The following is a 19,929-nucleotide window of genomic DNA, read 5'->3' on the forward strand; positions in this document are numbered from 1 at the left end:
CCATGGGATGAGGGCTGAGGACAAGAACTCAGGGCAGGTCTGGCGGAAGACACACGAGGACGAGACTTGGTCGGAACAGTCCGGGGTTTCGTGGTGACAGGGGGAACAGTCCGGGGACTAGTGACGACAGGGACAAATGGGGAAACAGTCCGGGGGCTGGTGGAGACAGGGACGAACGGGGAAACAGTCCGGGGGCTGGTGGAGACAGGGACGAACGGGGAAACAGTCGGGGATGGTGCAGCAACAGACTCAGACACAGGGGACACAGAGGACACGGAGGATGAGGTAACGGGACTTCTGACGGGGGACATGGCAGGTGACAGGGCAGGACTGGGTGCGACGCTCACGGCGACCGGCTCGGGTGCAGCGCTCACAGGGACAGGCTTGGATGCAAAGGACAAGGCAGGACAGACAGGGGGTTCAAGAATCGCGACAAGACGGGACAGGTAATTAGAAAGGGCCTTGGCCGCAATGATGACCGGCATCTCCTGATGAGCAGAAACAGCTTGCAGAACATCTTTAGCGGCTAGGTCGGCCGCAACTCTCTCCGCAGATCCTGGAACAGCGCTTGCAGTAGCGGGCTCTGGAACAGCGCTTGCAGTAGCGGGCTCTGGAACAGCGCTTGCAGTAGCGGGCTCTGGAACAGCGCTTGCAGTAGCGGGCTCTGGAACAGCGCTTGCAGTAGCGGGCTCTGGAACAGCGCTTGCAGTAGCGGGCTCTGAGAGAGACGGAGGGCAAGAGGCTCCCCTCTTCCTCTTCTTCTTCCTGGGTCGCGGAGCAGAGGCCGTAGCCGGGCTTGTGACCAGTTGAGGCTGTACAGCCGGGACTGCAGTCTCAGCGGAAGAGGACTCCGAAGTCGACTCCCACGACAGCCGTCTCTCTCGTTTGCCACGGAGATCAGCGGGTGCAGATGATGCCTCGGGAGTCGAAGTGGGACGAGTCTGGTCTCCAAGCGTCACGACGCCTAACATACGACCCTCCGGGATCACCGGCAGACAGGCAGGAGGTGACGACACGATGGGACCCTGCGGCTCCTTACGAGACAAACAGTCCACCATGTCCCGGAACGGGCGGTGGACCAGCCTCTCCCGTTCAGCCAGAGGAGGCGGAGCTTTGAGACCCGCGATGAGGTAACGGTTGACAAGGATCTCAGGTAAGAAAAACCTCCTTGCTTCCACGGCCTGAGCATATCTCCTCAGAGACCTCTCTCCCTGGGGAGGGAAAGGAAGCTTGCCCATCCTGCTGTCGGTGATAGCTGACTGCCACCATAATTGCTGGTCAGCTGACTGTTGCTTAAGCAGGGAGGACATACTGTCTGCTGGGTTCAGTTCTGGTCAGTTCATTCTGTTACGTGGATGCAGATTGACGAACCCAAAAGCAGACTGAATGCTCTTCACACAATTTATTGAAGACAAAAAGGGGAAAACAAAGCCCACGAGGGGGCAAAACAAGACAGGACTCTGGTGACTAACTAGACAACGACACTGACAAAATACTAGAAAACAAACAACACTTCGAGAGATACTAACAATGACTAGACCTACAATGACTTTCAATGACAAGACTTTCACAAGATACTCACAAGTAACGTTTGGCAATGAACCGACACAAGACAGCAAACACAAGGGGATTAAATAAGGAGACTAATCAAGACATAACAGGTGACACGGGAGAAGCAATAAAGACTGAATCAGGATAACAAGGGGGCGGGGTTAAGAGACGAGACAACACAAGCACATGGCCTTGACAATTGGCCATGCGCTTGTACACAAAACATTGGTTCTGTCATGATCCTGCCACAAGACCAGGAATAATCAATAACATGATGGCAGAATCATGACAAGGAGAAATTGGCATCGTTGAAATTCTTTTCAGCAGACGGACTCTTCTCTGTTTCCGTAGGCATACAGTGAGAGCACAGGCACCAGCAGTCCGGGCTCCTTGTCCGAGACAGGCAGCCGCCTCCTGTTCCTCCATCAGCCTCTGCTGCTCTTCGCTATATTGCGGCTCGTAAAAGTACCCACGAACATCTGATTCGAGCATCAGACTTTCGAAATCCTCTTCTTCCATATCATATTGAGTACATTTCGCCATTGTCGTAACTTTACATCTGGCTCCACAGCGTCTGTTAGCTTAGCTTCCAAACAAGATGGAGGATATTGCTTTTAGTTTCAGAAAGGGAAGTCCCACCCACTGATCTGTAATAGGTCTGTAGTGTCAGTGGGTCCCACCCCCTGGGAAAATCATTATAAGCAGGAACTGCAACACTGAAATCCTTATTTCTCCCGTCTCAGGGAAAAATGAGGGAATAATGCACGACCATTAAAAATATGACTGAGTTTCTAACGATACAAAGCTTAATGCAAATGGGTGAAGTGTTCCTTTAAGGTAGAGTTTAGTGGAGGTGTACGTTAATTTCAAACGCAATAGAACATTAACCTGTCAGTGCCATTCGCTGGACATTTCATTTCCGAACTGTCACGATATGTACAACAACCAACGGAACAAAACATTGCCAAATTCACATTCATCTATTTCAGATGAAACTGAACGCGCTTTTAGTGACACTCACTGGACATTTCACTTTGAAAGTGTCGTGAAATTTGCAAGAAGCACCATAATATTATATTGCATAAATGTCGCCACATGCACATTTTTCCATGGGTTGATTTGGTTTATTCAGCTTGTATATATTGAGTTGTTGTAGCCTATATTATTGCCAGTTTAGGTTTAGATTGCATTTTAACCTATGCTGTCGCCCAGTAGAGGCTAGCTAGTTTGAAACCAGGTGTTAGTGTATATTTATTGATAATGTTATATTTGCCATAAATTGTTTCCCTTCAATCTCCCCAACAAAAAAATAAATAAATCCCTTTTCCAACCATTGAAATATGATTCCATCCTCACAATATCTAAAGCTTGATTTACCAAAACACTCGTCTACCCATCAAACTTCAGTATTCCATCCACCCAAACCATCCCCCCCAAAACCCACCCTTGGCAAGCATTACAAACCACATGGGATTTCAGTCTCTCTTTAAAGCTTAACGCCTCTGGGAGCCACTCTCTTTTCCATGTGACATTTTTGCATTCCAGGGGAAGATGGCAATGACAATGCCTGTTTTTCCCCCCTGTATTTTCTTCCCACTTTTTATCACCTGTGAGGGTTTGCATTACAATTATGTACTCAGATACACAGGAAATGTATGCTTGTAATAGGATAAGAGAAAGACAAGAAATATATACAAATTACATTTAACTGCACATGTGTGATTAAAAAATAATAAAAAATGTTAATGTTTCCTGGCATCAAATTACGTTTATCACACTTTTTTGTTTTTCCTTTATTGTTTTAACACGTAAATGCATCACAACAACAATATACAAATTTTTTAATTAAAACACATTTACACATGCAACATTAGGGTAAAGACAATGAGCAACTTATTGGATAATTCATTTCGGAATGTGTAGTTTACTGTGTTGTGAGAATTAAAAATGCAAGTCACAAATCTTACTGTGATGTTCACAAAAGTTCTTTACTGGTTCTCTACCTACCTTTAGGCAGCTTTTTAAACAGTTTCAACCAAAACTAAGTGGAATGCAATCAAACTTTGAGAGACTATACAAACAACCTTAAAACACCTTCTCTCAGTCTTACCAGACTTTAAAAAATACGCCATGGCAACAAGATAATGTGCCCTGCACTGCAATATGCCACACAAAATCAACACAGCTGAAAATAAAGAAACTGGCTTTTGTTTACTGTTCGTACATAGTGTGTCGATTACAAAACATCACATTAATAACAGAGGTCACAACGTGTCCTCTCAAACTGGTTTAGGTGAAAAGAGGTATTCTTAAGATCATTCCAGAGAAAGCTGGAATATGATGACAGAGACAAATTACCTTTATGATTATTGCTCCAGATCTAAAGATTTAAGTTGTGTTTTAAAGAGGTTTGTGATCCCTTTGGCCAATAGCCCATCGGTTGACATTATTTTCTCCTGTTTGTAATGATTGTCTACTCAGTTCTTTACAAGAATGGCTGCAACTTGCACAACCAAGACACTGAAACACATTGATAGACACTGAAAAATATACATTATGATGCTGCCAAAATTACAATATTACACAGGAAATAAAATTACAAAGGTGTTTTTTTTTTTGTCCCACCCTCTCTCATGCTCTGTCATCCACAGTCTGGGTTTCATTTTGGGTCCCTGTTGCCCTGCAAGTTCCTTTTGTAGTAAGTCTGTGACACCTGCATATGATGTCACTTGGTTCAGAGTCCTAAAAGAACCATCGAAATGCTTCCCCGTTGTTTACCGGTGTTCTCTAGAGAAAACACAAAAGGAAAGTATAGAGAATCAGCCCCACATTAGTTAATGCATTAAACGTTGCTACATTTCACCCTATTGCTACATTAATCCAAATGTTAACCAGAAAGTCAAAAGTCAAACAAGTCTCTTTGCTTATTAGCTTATTCAATCTGCAACTGACATAAAAGAAGACAATGAATCCAGGTTTTTGTCCTGATGTCTGCTGCTTGAGTATTCATATGAACAAATCAATTTCTTTCTCAAAACAGGGCATACAGTAACAAATACATTTCAAAAGTATTTTTAGATTGCCTCTACAACTGCACAATTAACCACACTTCCCAATTGTACTGGGTAGGGAAGACCATGGGGTAGAAAGATTAAAGGGTAAAGATGAGCCTTTTCTTTTGTTGTTTTTAGGTGAAGCATACAGAAAATAGAGCATGCGACAGAAACAACGATTTAATTTTTTCTGTGTTAAAGTAAATCACATGTGCAGTGTAGTAAATTTACAATATGTCACACATAAGTTCCCTTTTTCTTTTCTATTTCATGTCCAGAGAGTACTGTTTAGTTCTCTTGTAATCTATGATGTGTCTAATTTGAGACAAAATTTGAGCCAGTGGTCTAGGATAATGGACATATAAGCTTAAAAGCTCAAAACAATGGAGCATTCAACAGATTTTAATAGGCAAAATAATGTAGCATAAATCAAAATAGGTCAAAATAACCTTTTTTCAAACAGCATATTATATTCATCTATGCAAGTTATTTTAAAAGATGTTCAAGGCCAAAAATTATATAAGTTTTATTTGTGGTCGATTTTATGGTTTTTATTCACAATAAATAAACATCATAAGATCATCCAGTACAAGCAACCGTTAGAGTTGTTTCATTCAACATTCAAAACCTGGTTTCACTTCATCACAATTGCTTGCTTTCAGAGTGCATGAGCATGTCATTCTTCCCATTCAGATGTGCATGGACTTCAACATTTAACATACTAACCACTATAAAGGGTTACAAACTGAAAAATAATTATTATTATTATTCTAATAATAATGATAACATCTTAATCAATAATAATCACCACAAATAAATATATAAAGGGTGACAAACTGAAAAATAATAATAATAGTAATAATAATAATAATAATGATAAAATCTAAATCAATAATAATCACCACAAATAAATAAAAATGACAAGATACACAAAAAACAGCAATAATATAAATAAAATCAGTAAACAGTAAAATAATAAACTACACATTTTATTCAAACCTGGGTGCATTGCTGGGAAATCGAGAACTGCATCTATCACTGAAGGCATTCCAGAATTATTGAAACTCCACACTTTCCTTAAAACTGCTTACGTTTGCACTTGACATTCATGTTCACACTTGACATTCCAGTTTGCACTCAATGCCAAAAACAAAACAAAATAACTTACTCTGTGGTTATTCGAGTCTTTTTTGTGCTTAATGAAAACTGACATTTGAACTTGTGACCTCTTACTTTAAGAGTAATAAAGATACGGCTAGACCAACACAGATCTTATTCTGAAGGAGCTGAGCTCCCTGAACCTCAAAGGTCCATTCAGAAAATAACCGTTTTATTTTTCACGATGAGCAGCAAAAAAGTATTTTAATGAATGTTCTGAATCATAGGGGGTAAAGCACAAAATCATCCAAAATCCTAGCCCAAGGGTGCAGGAAGATGATATCTTCAGTAAGAGCAGGAGAGGAACAGAAAGAGACAGGGACAAAGTAGAGTAATTCTCTTCTCACATATATGTTGTAACTGCCAACCACACACACAAAAAATTGAATCCCAGTGTTGAGATTTAAAAAAAAAAAAAAAAAAAAAAATGAAATAAAAAAAATATATTCGTTTGAATGAGAAACCACTGAAAAAATTGTGGCTTATATTCCTCCATTGATCAGTCCCTAGTGAAAATGTGGCTCGTTGTAGACAGTAATGACCCTGATGTGCGTGGCCGGCATGTCTGCGTTTTGTTAAGTCTCGCACTATTGATCTGGTTGAGGCTTCCTGAGTGGTTCTCAAATTCACTTCCAGCCGTCTCTCCTCGCCTCACTGCTGTGACCAGGCACAAAGAGAGCTCAATTAGCACAGCTCAACGACGGCTCTCTCCCGCCTGCGCACTCCATCAAAATCACTCCATCAAACCACCCAGAGAGAGGGAGGGGGAAGAGAACAGGAGATTGGGGGGTAGTGATACAACGGGGACATGCAAGTAACTTTGAGGTTTTATTTCAAATCAAAAGATGTCAGGACAAATACATGGGTACATGTATATCATCCTGCATTCAAAGCTCCTTTGTCAAGAATACAGGGATTCTATTTGTTCTAAAGTCAGCTAATATTACACTGTAAGAAATGATTCTGTGGTCATGTAGATTTGAATTAATGTTTTTGGTTAAAATATATTCAATTTAATTGTGTTTTTGATTTTGAGGCAAATATTTAATTAAATTTCAAATAAAAATGTTTGGAATAAAAACCACCCATTGTAGTTAAATAAAACTTAAGCATTTTATTTATTTAATCCCAAATGGAGAGAATATTGAGTGAATTCAAATTAATGTAATCAGGCCAATTTTAATTGAAAAGCACTTCCTGTCAAAGTGCACTTCCTGTCACAGTGCGCCTTTTTTAAATGCAGCAGCCAGCAGGCTAGACATTTGAAGAGAGTAAGCTGCCTACAGACCGTGAATGTTCGTCTTCTTCCACATTGTTCATCTTGCAACTGGTTTACTAAGGTAAGAAAACTTATTTTGTTATCACTGGGCTAGTATAAAGAACGCATGTGGTGGTATATGTGGTGTGTTCACACCAAATACGCGTCTATCGCGTCTAGTTAGACGCTTGAACATTCCCTCGAGTTAAAATGTTTTAACTTGCGCGGAAGACGTTCGCGGCAAACGCGTCGCCCAATTCGCGACGCCCGGTGCGAATGATGCGTCTATTCGCGTCTTTGCATTGAATTTGTATGTAATTTACTCGCGCAAATAATTAAATTCGCGTTCGGTGTGTGAACACCGGGGTTGTTATAGCGAACGTTACAACCCCGACAGGCTGAGGGGTCTTGAATCAGCCTGAAGGGGTTGTATTCGCTATAGCAACCGCCTCGCTCTATATTATCCCGCTTATTGCTACATGGCTACCTACCAAATCAATAATTTGACAAAATATTGATTTAAAAATGAGTTTATTGATTTAAAAACATTTGTATTGCTTCCGCTAAAAAAAATAGTCCGTTCCATGATCTCTACGGTTAGAATCCATGGCAACGCTCTGTTTTTCATGGCAGTGTGTTATACTTAGCAGCGGTCTGTTACCAAGAAATAACAGACCGCATTCTACATTAGAATTCAACCAAGCCATGTAATACAATATAAAACGAGATGTCTGACGAAGCTTTATACATTAAGTAAAGCAGGCATGTAAAGTACGATCAAAATTGATAGGTGTCGTGTTTTCATTTCTAAATTACAGAAACATTCAGTGATTTAAAAAATATATAGCCTATATTATTAGATTTTTTTTGTGTGTGTGATTGACATCAGTTGTTGCATTCCTCCCCAGGACTCGGTGCACTCTTCGGTTGAGAGGACCAGAGAGGTTGTTCTTCTGTGTCTTATAGAATACCTTGGAGAACAAGGGGGACATCTTATCAAAGAATTCAACGTAGGTGAACTTAATTTGCATTACCTTAATTCAAGGACCATATTTCCTTAATTCCTCAAGTAGGTGCTTGATTTAGAAATGTGACCTTTGTTTTTTGTAGTATCTTTTTTTAACAGCTTCAGTGCTCCTTGTCATATATTCTCTAAATCTCTGAACTCAACTAGAGGGATGAAGATACTGTACATAGAGAGGGATATAATAGTAGAACAGCATAAATCACTTATTATAATGGAAGAACATTTGTAGACTACAAAAACATCAAAATAGAGAAGAACACAACAAACAGTTTGAGACCAAGGCCTGCAAGAAAATAAAATCGAATAAAATAGATTTATAAGCTATGAAAACGATAATGAATGTATTTTCTAGTAATGCGATATGCTTGCAATATACTTCTTACAGTTTTATACTAAGACACTAACAATTTTATGTTGCAGGACACTGAGAACTTGGAGGAACTTGAACAGGTCATAATGGCCATTACTGTGACCCCAAAGCCTGGAGCTTCTTCAAGCAACAACCCAAAGAACATTGGAATCGTCATAGTCCTGTTGAAGTCATCACAGGACTTTGAAATATTGCAAGAGCTTGGCTTGACCTACGCGCTGAATCTTGATTATCCCAGACAGCTGAAGTACACCTTTGAGGTATTCCAAAAACTTCTTGGAACTGGATGATTCAAAGCGGTCAAAGTCCAGTGCCTCAAGAGCAAACTTCAGGCTTGAAATGAGACTGTTTTGCAGTGCAGACTTTTGTGCTACACAATGTCCATCTTCTACAGAGCTTGAGAATTGCACATTTGAAAGTGCTATGTTTGTAAGTTAGCACTGATTTGTCCCATGAATGTCATGACATTTCAATTGTTGGAATTTCAAAGTACAAATGTATTTTACTCTGTACAAATTGCACTTTTATGATTTATGTTTTGGCACATGCCGTTATGGAGTATTTTTCTTTAAAGGATAATTTCGGTATTTAGCACTTTGAGTCTATTTTCTACTGTGTTTTGGATGAATTAGAGTGGTGGACACAGAAATTTTGACGATGGGTCCTGTCTCGACTTTTTGACTCTTTTAGAATCGCCTCTGAGCGCTTCAGAGTGGCTGTCTATGGGCATGCTCAAACATGTCCTTAAAACAACCCTTAACGTTTGTTTTCAAAACTGTGACACTCACCGAGTGGTTAGTGGTGTTCGTTGATGATTTAAAAACAAATATATCGGCGCAATGTATGATTTCAATCCGTGTTATTTGCTATAGTGGAACTATTTTTTCAGATACCTCACAACCGCGTATAAACTTCCGCTCCATACAAAATGCCAAATAAAACACGACAGAAACTGTATTTCGCTACGCTACTTGTTTTGGATCATTAACGAACACCACTAACCACTCGGTGAGTTGCACAGTTTTGGAAACGAACGTTAAGGGTTGTTTTAAGGACATGCCTATAGACAGCCACTCTGAAGCGGTCAGAGGCGATTCTAAAAGAGTCAAAAAGTCGAGACAGGACCCATCGTCAACATGTCTGTGTCCACCACTCTAGTTCATCCAAAACACACTAGAAAATAGACTCAGTGCTAAATATTGGAATTATCCTTTAAGATCTTTATTGACCCAATTTAGTGGCTAAGTGAGGTGAAAAAGCTTGGAAACAGGTTTATGGACACATGTATGGCATTTATTTTTGTTTTTACAAAATAGTTTGAAGTCAGCATTCTGTCCTTTTCAAATGTCTGGTTTGAAATGCAAGATTCAACTTCTGGCTTGAAATGAGACTGTGGGTTGCAGTGTACAATGATGTGCTACAATGTGTTGAAAGCACAACAGTGAATTGTTAATAAAATTCTTATTTGAGTATTTAAGTTCTGTACTTTCTGGGCCATATTATTCCTAAGAAAGGAATATTTATATTTAATTAATTGCATTGATTAAATTCAAATCAATGTGCAGATTAATCTAGATTATTATTACTCAATTATGTATCATTGATATGTAAAATTAAATTAATTTTTATTAGTACTATTTACACATTAGGGAGTTTATCTTTTTCAAATCAACTCAATATTTTTGTTTAGGTTATAATTAATTCTGTACCGTTTTCTATTTGAATCTACTCATATTAAATGGATAACTATTAAGGGTCTCATTTAATTAATATTTACTCAATACCAAACCTTGTGAAATTTAATTAATAATATTGCTTGTAATCTGTTGCCTCATTTTTATTGAGTAGATATGGTGTATCTTTTCTTACAGTGTAGGCCTATTTTGTAAAACTGGTCTGATTGGTCCAGAATCAGATAATATCAAATAATACCAGAATCTTTTTTCCTCTTTTTTTTCCTCAAAAGTCTGATTCTCCCTTGGAACTTCAGTTTCAATTTTAATTTAGCAATCTTTATTTACTACCTCAGAAAAGACCACAAATGCAAAATCTCACACTAGCACTTTGAATGCAGCACATCACCGGTTGGACTTCTTTGATACTGCCTTTTACACTTTTTGGGATAAGTTATTATGATTAAACATACCTAACATGTCTGTATGTTATATTTTTTCTGGTAACACTTTTCAACAATGTTTCATTTGTTACATTAGTTAATGTATTAACCATGAGCAATGCATTTGTTACTGCATTTGTTAATCTTATTTGTTAGTGTTAGTTAAAAATACTGCTGTTCACAGTTTCTTCATGTTACTTCAGTGCAAGAACTAATGTTAAGAAATACAACTTTTGATTTTAATAATGTAAGTCAATGTTAAAAATAACATTAACAAAGACTAATAAATTCTGTAGAAGTGCAGTTCATTATTAGTTCATGTTAACTAATGTAGTTAACTAATGCTAACTAATGAAACCTTATTATAAAGTGTTACCATTTTTTATTATAATGTGTGTGTGTGTGTGTGTGTGTGTGTGTGTGTGTGTGTGTGTGTGTGTGTGTGTGTGTGTGTGTGTGTGTGTGTGTGTGTGTGTGTGTGCGCGTGTGTGTGTGTGTGTGAGTGTGTGTGTGTACACATACACAAACATGTTGGGTTTCCATGTTTTATGAGGACATTTACATGGACATAATGATTTTTATACTGAACAATCTGTATATTATATCTCTAAACCTACCCCTAAACCTACCAATTACAGAAAACGATATACATTCTTACATTTTCAAAAAATATATCATTCTGTATGATTTATAAGTTGTTTTCCTCATGGGGACAGAAAATGTCCCCACAAGGACAATGATTTTGGATATTGCATATTTTCTTTTTTTACCAGGGCGACACACACACACACACACACACACACACACACACACACACACACGCGCACACGCACACACACACAGAATAAAAAACTTTAAAGGGGTAATATAATGGTACATGCACTTTTACAAGTTGATTGTACTGAAATGTGTGTTGGCAGTGCCTGTACACAACCATCATATAATGATAAAAATCCATCCAGTGTTTTTTTTTTCTCCTTATATGTTTTCCCCTGCTTCAAATCAAGCCGTTCGACCGTGTGACGTCACACGGTCGGACGCCCCTCCCACGATTGTTAATCGACAGCAGCGTTTCAACACAGACCCGCCCTGAGCGAGCTGTCATCAGTCCGCCATTGTTGATACACTGGAGCAGAATGGCGTCAAAGTGATTGTGGTGTTCTGTTCTTGGATGTAATAACGAACACAGCAGTCATTTTGATGTTCCTAAATCCGAACCACTGAAGATGCAGTGGCTGAGTTTTGTTTTCGAAGGGAATATATCCCCACAATCAACGTCAATGCTTTCATGTTAGCGCGAATCATTTCTCACCAGACTGCTTTAAACGAGGGTCAGTATAAAGCTGGTTTTGCTAATAAGCTGCTCCTGAAAAAAGAATCGGTACCAACTGTTCGTGTTCCTGCTGCACCTCTAGAAGAAGTGAGTGTAAAGTTTTATTAACCTTTATATTAATCTTTGAAAATCGCGAAAAAAAGTTTTTCATGACCATTAGCTGTAACATCAATCTGTCAATGAACTAACGTATACATCAGTAAACACATAGCGTTTGTATCTCACTACAGTACTCTACCCAGCCAGTGCATACAATAGATCAAAGTGACATTACGTTAACACTAGAACGGCCACAACGGTCATTTTGACCGTTTTGAATTTTATATCTCCAATAACTTTGTTGAAAAAATAAATAAAATCCTGCTAGTACCTGACTTTTCCTAAAAGTGTCTGTATTTTCATTTAAAATGTTTTTAATATAAATTACATATAAGGCAAAAAAAACAAATGAACATATTTACCTATTTCGGCCATAGACGGTCATATTGACCGCACTGAATTTCGCGGTATTCTTTTGTTACACTTCTCGCGGTTGACCTTTGTCTATTAGGAAATAATCAGAAGATTCAATTGCAAAATGACAGATATGTTTATTGCGAGCTGGTCAGATGCTGGGAGAGTTAAGGTGTGCAAATGTCCGGTATGAAGCCCTTGGCAGCACAGGGATGCTGCGTGAAGAACCGAGTGCTGAACGAGGATGGATGACTCACGGAAAACGGATACAGGCAGGGAACAAACACGCAGGAAAAATCTACAACGATCTGACAAAGACTAGGCGACAACAGTAACACTAAAAAGGGTCGAATCGCTGATCAGCTGCTGGCGCGTTGATCAGAAGCGGCGAGTTGATCAGAAGCAGCGTGCTGATCAGCTGCAATGATCAGCGACCACGCACACACACACACACACACACACACACACAAGACGAGAAAGGAGACAGCGAATTCATAAACCGTGACATTGTCTCTCTCACTGTCAAAAGAATATCTAAATAATATACTTTTAGTTGTTATTATCTTGTTCTGAGTTATGTTGAATGGATATGGAAATAGGCCTATAGCCTATTTGTTGTGAATATGCGATAATTACGGGATACTGATATTATTATTTATAAATGTATAATTAAACTTTTTAAAATGTACAGTTTGGTGTTGTTTTGTTTTTAAAAGATATCCTAATACAATAAATGCATTAATCTCTCAATTGGGTATTTATCATTAAAGATATAGAGTTTGCAATCTAACGGTCAAAATGACCGCTTGTGGCAGTTCTAGTAGTTATGGAATTCTGGCACTTCTAGTGTTAAACAACCATTCAGAAACGTCCTGTTCGAGCCTTAATTGTCGAACTTCTTCGGGGCCGTCATCTTGTTCCGGGTCTGACTCCGGTTCAAATTGATACGGTTGCACAGATGTGTACTCAGAGACTCCCGCTGCCATTCTTTCTGCAAAATATACCCTCAACTGTTGTCAAGGCAACACTCCACGTGTGTTGTGTCAAAACGCCCCACAGAACATAGGGGCGGGGTGAGAAAAGCTCATTATCATTTAACGACACATGCACTTAAATGTCGTGCTAAAAACAGAGCTGTTTTTTACCAGGTAAAATTAGTGTTTTCTTACAATACTAATGAGAATTTTTAATTAACCCTCTGGGGTCGGCTATCGCGCAGGCGGGACAAGCTCACTTTTTTCCTTATCAGTGCAAAAGAGACTCAAATTACTCTGTTGATTTTGATCTTACATATAAGTGTTGTACACCATTAGATCCTGTTAAGTTTTGTTTGTTTTTTTGTGGATACTCACAATAAAAACAAAGTGTTCTGCTTTTTGTCAAATAAAGAAAAATAAACATGATGCGAATTTTGCCTTCTCTCTGTCAGTGAAGTTCATTCTGAAACGTTTGTATTTAGTTCCTTCAGTTCAGTCAGTCCTTTGTCTGTAGTTAGTCGTGTTTAGCGTGTGTTATCCTGCCTGTCTGTACCTGCCTGAAGTTTCTTTGTAAGTAAAAGTAATTGCATTGGAGCTCTTGCCTTTTCGTCTTCTTCTGCCTGCACACACCGTGACAGTAACAACCAGGAGAATTAAAAAATATATATTATACTGCAAGTATTATAGAACTAAGGGGTACTTATTCTACTATTATGATACAACAAACTTACATTTGGGAGATATTTAGTGAGAACATACACTGCATACATTTTTTTTTTTTTTTTTTTTTTTTTATAGCAAAAGTGCAGATGTTTAAGTTTGGGCTTACATGTTTCAAGGCAAGTAAAGCTAAAACTATTGCAATTTTTTTAAATACTGGGAAATATACTCTTGTTCCATGTAGTTACAGGGTAAGTGGTGCTTGTTACCCTCTTGTTCCATGAAGTTACAGGTTAAGTACAATAAAAATACATACACAATCTAATCTAATATCACTGATTCGGAAACCTTCATTTGAAAAACAACTTATTACAGTTGGTCTGAAGCAATAGTCTACAGTTTAAAAAGTTTAAAATATTGTCATTTTTCTTACAAACACCTATCGTTTCACTTCAGAAGACATTGATCCATCCATTGGGGTCATATGGATTACTACAGTTATTGCAGTATGTGCTGTTTGATGTTCCAACTTTTAGGAACACATTAGCTTGCATTAAATGTATTCCTCAGAGATGTATTTTTTTATTTTTCTAAAAACCTTAATTTGTGTTAATCTGAAGAAGGAATATTGTATACATAGATGGCATGAGGGTAAACGATGAGTAAATGGTGAGGACGTACTTCTGAGTGTACTGCATTTTCTTTTAATACATAATACATAACAGCAAGAGACATGATTTCTTAAGATTCATCAGTGGAAAGAAAGAAAAAGAAGAGGAATAAAAGGAAGAAGCCAGGCAAGAGAAAAATGGGGGGACAAAACGTGCATTTGAAATGAATTGTTGATTAAAAAAATCAGTTTTAAACGAAAAAGAAGTGTTGTAAATCTGTTTTGAATTAAGTTGTTTTTCAAATAAAGGTTTTCGACTCGTGTGTGTATGTATTTTTATTGTACTTACCCAGAAACTACATGGAACAAGAGGGTAACAAGCACCACTATATGAAACAAGAGTATCTTTCCCCAATATTTAAGCAAAAGTTGCAATAGTTTTAGTTTTCAGTGCACTTTTGTTAAAAAGATTAATGTATAAATGCATAGATATGTACCCTGTAATTTTTAAAAAGCCAATATAGTATGTATTGGTACACTATTATTACAAAAAGGTATGCAGTGTATGTTCTTGCTAAATTGCTCCCAAATGTAAGATTGTTGTATCATAATAGTAGAATAAGTAGCCCTTCTACAATACTTACAGTATAAATAATTTTTTATTCTCCTGGTTGTTACCCATTTATTCCCCAAACTTTACATATTGTTCCCTTATACTTACATGTAAGTACTTTATAGGTAGGCTACACTATAATTATCGAAAGTTACACTGTAAAATCGCTTTAATTACGCAGTACTTTCTGGGCTGTAATCTAAAGCGTTACCAGGATTTGTAAATATTTTCCATTTCTATATTTGTAAACATACTGCTTACGTTTTAGATGTTGCCAATACATCCATATTCTACATTTCAGCATCTACCCATATGTACAAAAAATTATGTTTTTGTATCTGTTACATAGGAGTACCTACATATAAACAATGAGACCAGGCTGTCACATCAATTATTATTTATAACATAATATAACATAACTTAACATAAAATAATGATCAATTATTTGTATCTGACAAAATGTCCAAATCAGTGCACCTCTATTCTTACCTAAAGCCTTCGATTATCAGCATGGATGTATTTATGTGAGATGTACTGAATAAAGAATACAGTCCTATGTCCTGCTCACAAAAGGAAGACACATCAGAGCCAAAATCAGGCAGGCTGAATGAAAGAGAGTTCTGGATGCAGTGGGGGTCCTAACAGCCATTGACACTGATTGGGAATGGCAGGTGCAGTTAATGACATGGGCCGTGTATGTCCTGCTCTGATTGAGGTGAGAGAGAGTAGAAGGAAAGAGAGGAGAGATGAGTGCTGACTCATAATCAAACCCTAATCAAATGGCAAAAAAAAAAAACCACACACAGACATATTTTTTACGCAAAAATACACACAAAGATTTTTTCTCTGTCTCCCGCACACAAACAGACATACACGCATCCTATCCAATCCCATCCCTTCTCTCCCACCCCCATCAGCCCTGATATGGTGATTCGTGGAGGCCACAGATAAACCACTCAAGACCATGAGGATGATAATGGCAGATGCTGCGGAGACTCAAATTCAATCAGCAGTGGGCTGTCAACGTGGATGAGTTTAAGAGTGAAACACGCTCGCTGACGTACAGCTGAAGTACGACAAAAACAGCCCTGGATTTGGTTTGCCCAATCATGACACACTGCCATTCAAAAGTTTAGGGTAAAGAAAAAAAAAAATATATATATATATATATAAAAAAAAAAATAAAAAAAAAACGTTTATTTAGCAAAGGCACATTAAATTGATCAAAAAAGACATTTATGAAATTAATACATATTTTTTAAAAAAAGTTCTATTTATAATTAATGCTGTTCTTTTGAACTTTATATTCATTAAAGAATCCTGCATGGGGAAAAAATCACATTTTCCACAAAAATACTAAGCAGCACAACTGTGTTTAACATTAATAAGAAGAAATGTTTCTTTAGCTGCAAATCAGCATATTAGAATAATTTCTGAAAGATCATGTGACACTGAAGACTGGAATAATGCCTGCTTAAAATTCAGCTTTGCCATCAGAGGAATACATTAGATTTTAAAATATATTACAACAGAAACCAGTTAATTTAATAATATTTCACAGTATTACTGTTTTTACTGTATTTTTATCAAATAAATGCAGCCTTGGTGAAATTAAGAGACTAATTTCAAAAACATAATAAAAAAACAATGTTTCCAAACATTTGACCGGTGCTGTATATTTGCTCTTTTTTCTTTGTATATTTTCTAAAAATATGTAGGAATGTCCTCTACATTGCTAGAAAGTTTTCTGTGGGTTAAAAAAAAGAGGGTAAAGTTTAAGAAACAGAAGGCTGACGGAGAAACAAGGGGGGTTGGGGGTTCACTGACAGTGGCTGAGACCCTTGTCTCTTCACGAGATGAATACCAGTCCAGGCAGTGTGCTGATGTGCTCCAGAACGCTCATTATAACGCACAGCCCATACGTTGCCCTGACATATCCATTATTTATTAACGTATGGACTAGGGAACCAGGCCACCATTCATGACTGCAATCCTTTGGAGGCAATTCTGACAGGTTCTTTCAGAAATAAATAAATAATCCTTCACTTCTTCCTTCCTTCATGGCTTATGCGCCCAACACAAGAATAGCTCATATGCTCAGACTGTTTCTGCCGCGGAACCTGTAAACATATTTCACATGCTTTCACTGCTCAACATAAAAACCCTAGAATTGTGACAGACCGTTATATTGTCCAGGCCGATTAATCCAACTCATATTTTGAATAAATATCATGCATAATAAATGTTGTTTATTTCAGCAAATTTGTGTACATCTCACATGCAATTATTAAACAAGGCGTGGTAAGGATTTTACCCTTCAGTGTTTTATTATGGTAACAATATTTACGATGCTACTGTTATTTATACTGTAAATTCTAGAAAATAGTTTAAATCATATATTATTCATTCTCAAATGGTGGGTTCCGACCCAAAAATATATTGCAGGTGTCAGCACACCAGGATTACAAATGATGTAAAATGCAAACAATAAGATGCAACTAACCATATAATCATGATATGTGCATAGCTGCCATAACACAATCAAAAGGATAGTTAGAATTTTTAAAAGATCTTCTAAAATACTTTATAAAACGGATAGTTCCGGTCCTTGATTCTGATTGGTTAAGACGCGTTTGAAGCCGTTGTAAAATACTCAACATACACCTGTGACTGCATTACATTAGTATCACTGCGCGCAACTGCCGTTTGTGATTCTTTGTTGCTGCATGTGTTGCTTGGCAACCTCTTTGGAACTACATTGCTTGGCGGAGGAATAAATCTGTTATAACGTTATATTTTTTGTTGCTGGTGTTTATTTTATGAATAAAATAAATATTAAAATGAATATTTTTATGGAGTAGCTGTTTTATAAAAGCAATAAGCCCCTTGAAGCCGTGTTTTACAGTGAATTTAGAACAGCTAAGGGGGGTGTAGGCTAAGGGGGTTTCTTATTGCTTTAATCCACTGCTCTGCATTGCAGCCGCTAACGTGACAAATGTGCTTTCGCGCGTTGGCTGGCGCTGAGCCAGTGCTGTCATATATCACAACCATTGAGTGTTTTCAACCACATAATGTTTATTTTAGGTTTCAGGCATTTAAATACACATAAGTACTAGCAAAACAATGATTTTGATTTTGCTGATTTCTATGGAAGCGGCAATATTAATCCTTTTCATTATAATAAGACGACACGTTTTATTCATATCAGATACACATTGTGTACGTAGCTTCACATTTTACCCTATTCTTCTCCCAGTTCACTAGCCTGGGAAAACCCAGACAACTTCCGGCAAATTTAGATTTGCTCTGAAAGTTAGTCTGGCAAAGAGCTCATTGAAACCCATTTCCAGTCCGCAGAAATCACGGCACCAATCAGAAACGTTGGGGCGGGCTTTACTCGATGACGACAGCACAGCGACGGTGAAGCAGATTTTGTACATTTACAAAGATGGATGCCGCCGTGGAACTATGTGTGACGGTTATAGTTGAACACCGTCATTAGAACTCTATAAAACCATGTTATTAAAATATATTTTTCACAAACATTTATCATAGAGAATGTTTAAATACTAATATCAGCTTACAAGGGAAACGGAGGCGGAGTTAGTGGTGTGATCGGAGGCTGCTACTGCTGGAGATGATTCGGGAGAGGTCTGTCCCCCTTTACCGGTCAGAGCGCGCGCTGACACGGAGTAAACCCTTGTTTAACTCGACTCGTCCGCACGAGCGCGAAGGTGCGCGGGGCAAAAATGACGCGTTCGGTGCGCAAGACCGGCAAGACCCCATTTCGCTTGCCTGTGTGCACAGGTTTTTTGTAACAGCGCGCGCGGCGCAGCATCCGAGGATGAACGACTTCAAGCCGAATCTGCCCGAGCCGTACGTCTCACAGCACCGGCACCCAGTTTGCGCGTCTAAATTGCAAAGTTATTTTTATTAAGGTTTTGTTTACGGTGTGTGATTTATTTAATGGAAAGCACATTCACTTCCAGTTGTCTTGTTGTTAATTTTAAATAAACGTAGAGCAAGTAGCTAATCAGTGTCAGCAAGTTGTTCTATAACAGACGAACCAACGTCGCTCTGCATACGTCATCTTCTTCATCGCTCTGATTGGTTGTAGGTCTATCCAATTGCGCCCAGATGCATTTGAGCTACGTCCGTTGGTGACGCCCCTTTGGAAATGATTTGTCTATGAAGCTTTGCCAGACCCTAACTCAGTTACAACTGAGAATGGTCTGGTTTTAACCAGGCTACCAGTTCACCGGCCTCGCTCTTAGTACTTTCATGTATTTCGTGAGAAGTGGAGGAATTGACGTCACGTGTTGTAAATCCAACAGATCCGATTCTCTGAACTGTGGCACAAACTAACGATCGTTATGAAGGTGTTTAAACAACAAAACACATCCACTTGCACATATTTGACAATCGGAATATCAGTGTTTCATGCTATAGCTAATACATTTGTGAATATTTTTGATAAAAAAGGAAAAATTACATAAAAGCAGATCATCATTCATTCAGCGCTGTGTTGTGGTTGCGCTGTGTCACGTGACAAGCAATGACGCGTCACCATGGAAACATTAAAGTGACAAGTTCTAAAGAACGGTCGCCTTGAAAAACTCACGCTGGGGGGTCAGTTAGAATATTTTAAACTTATGTGTGAAAGGGTTAAAAGTGGAAGCTTGTGCGTAGCTTTGTTGCATTATATTGAAACTTTGTTGATGTTGTTATTGTCATGCGTGTTCTGGTTATT

The 19,929-nt window shown here is 38.3% G+C and overlaps 1 protein-coding gene across 2 annotated transcripts in view; it reads right to left on the bottom strand.

Moving 5' to 3' along the window:
* Positions 1–3,580: 3,580 nt before the first annotated feature.
* Positions 3,581–19,929, bottom strand: part of cxxc4 (CXXC finger 4) — a 60,663-nt gene continuing 44,314 nt past the window's right edge. For both annotated transcript variants that reach the window (XM_056265165.1, XM_056265167.1), the window contains one exon: positions 3,581–4,338. In XM_056265165.1, coding sequence (XP_056121140.1) covers positions 4,294–4,338 — 45 coding nt within the window. In that variant the 3' untranslated portion in view covers positions 3,581–4,293. The remainder of the gene's footprint in view (positions 4,339–19,929) is intronic.

Source organism: Rhinichthys klamathensis, unplaced genomic scaffold, assembly GCF_029890125.1.
Source record: "Rhinichthys klamathensis goyatoka isolate OS25496 unplaced genomic scaffold, OSU_Roscu_1.1 h1tg000229l_1, whole genome shotgun sequence".
Taxonomy (NCBI): domain Eukaryota; kingdom Metazoa; phylum Chordata; class Actinopteri; order Cypriniformes; family Leuciscidae; genus Rhinichthys; species Rhinichthys klamathensis.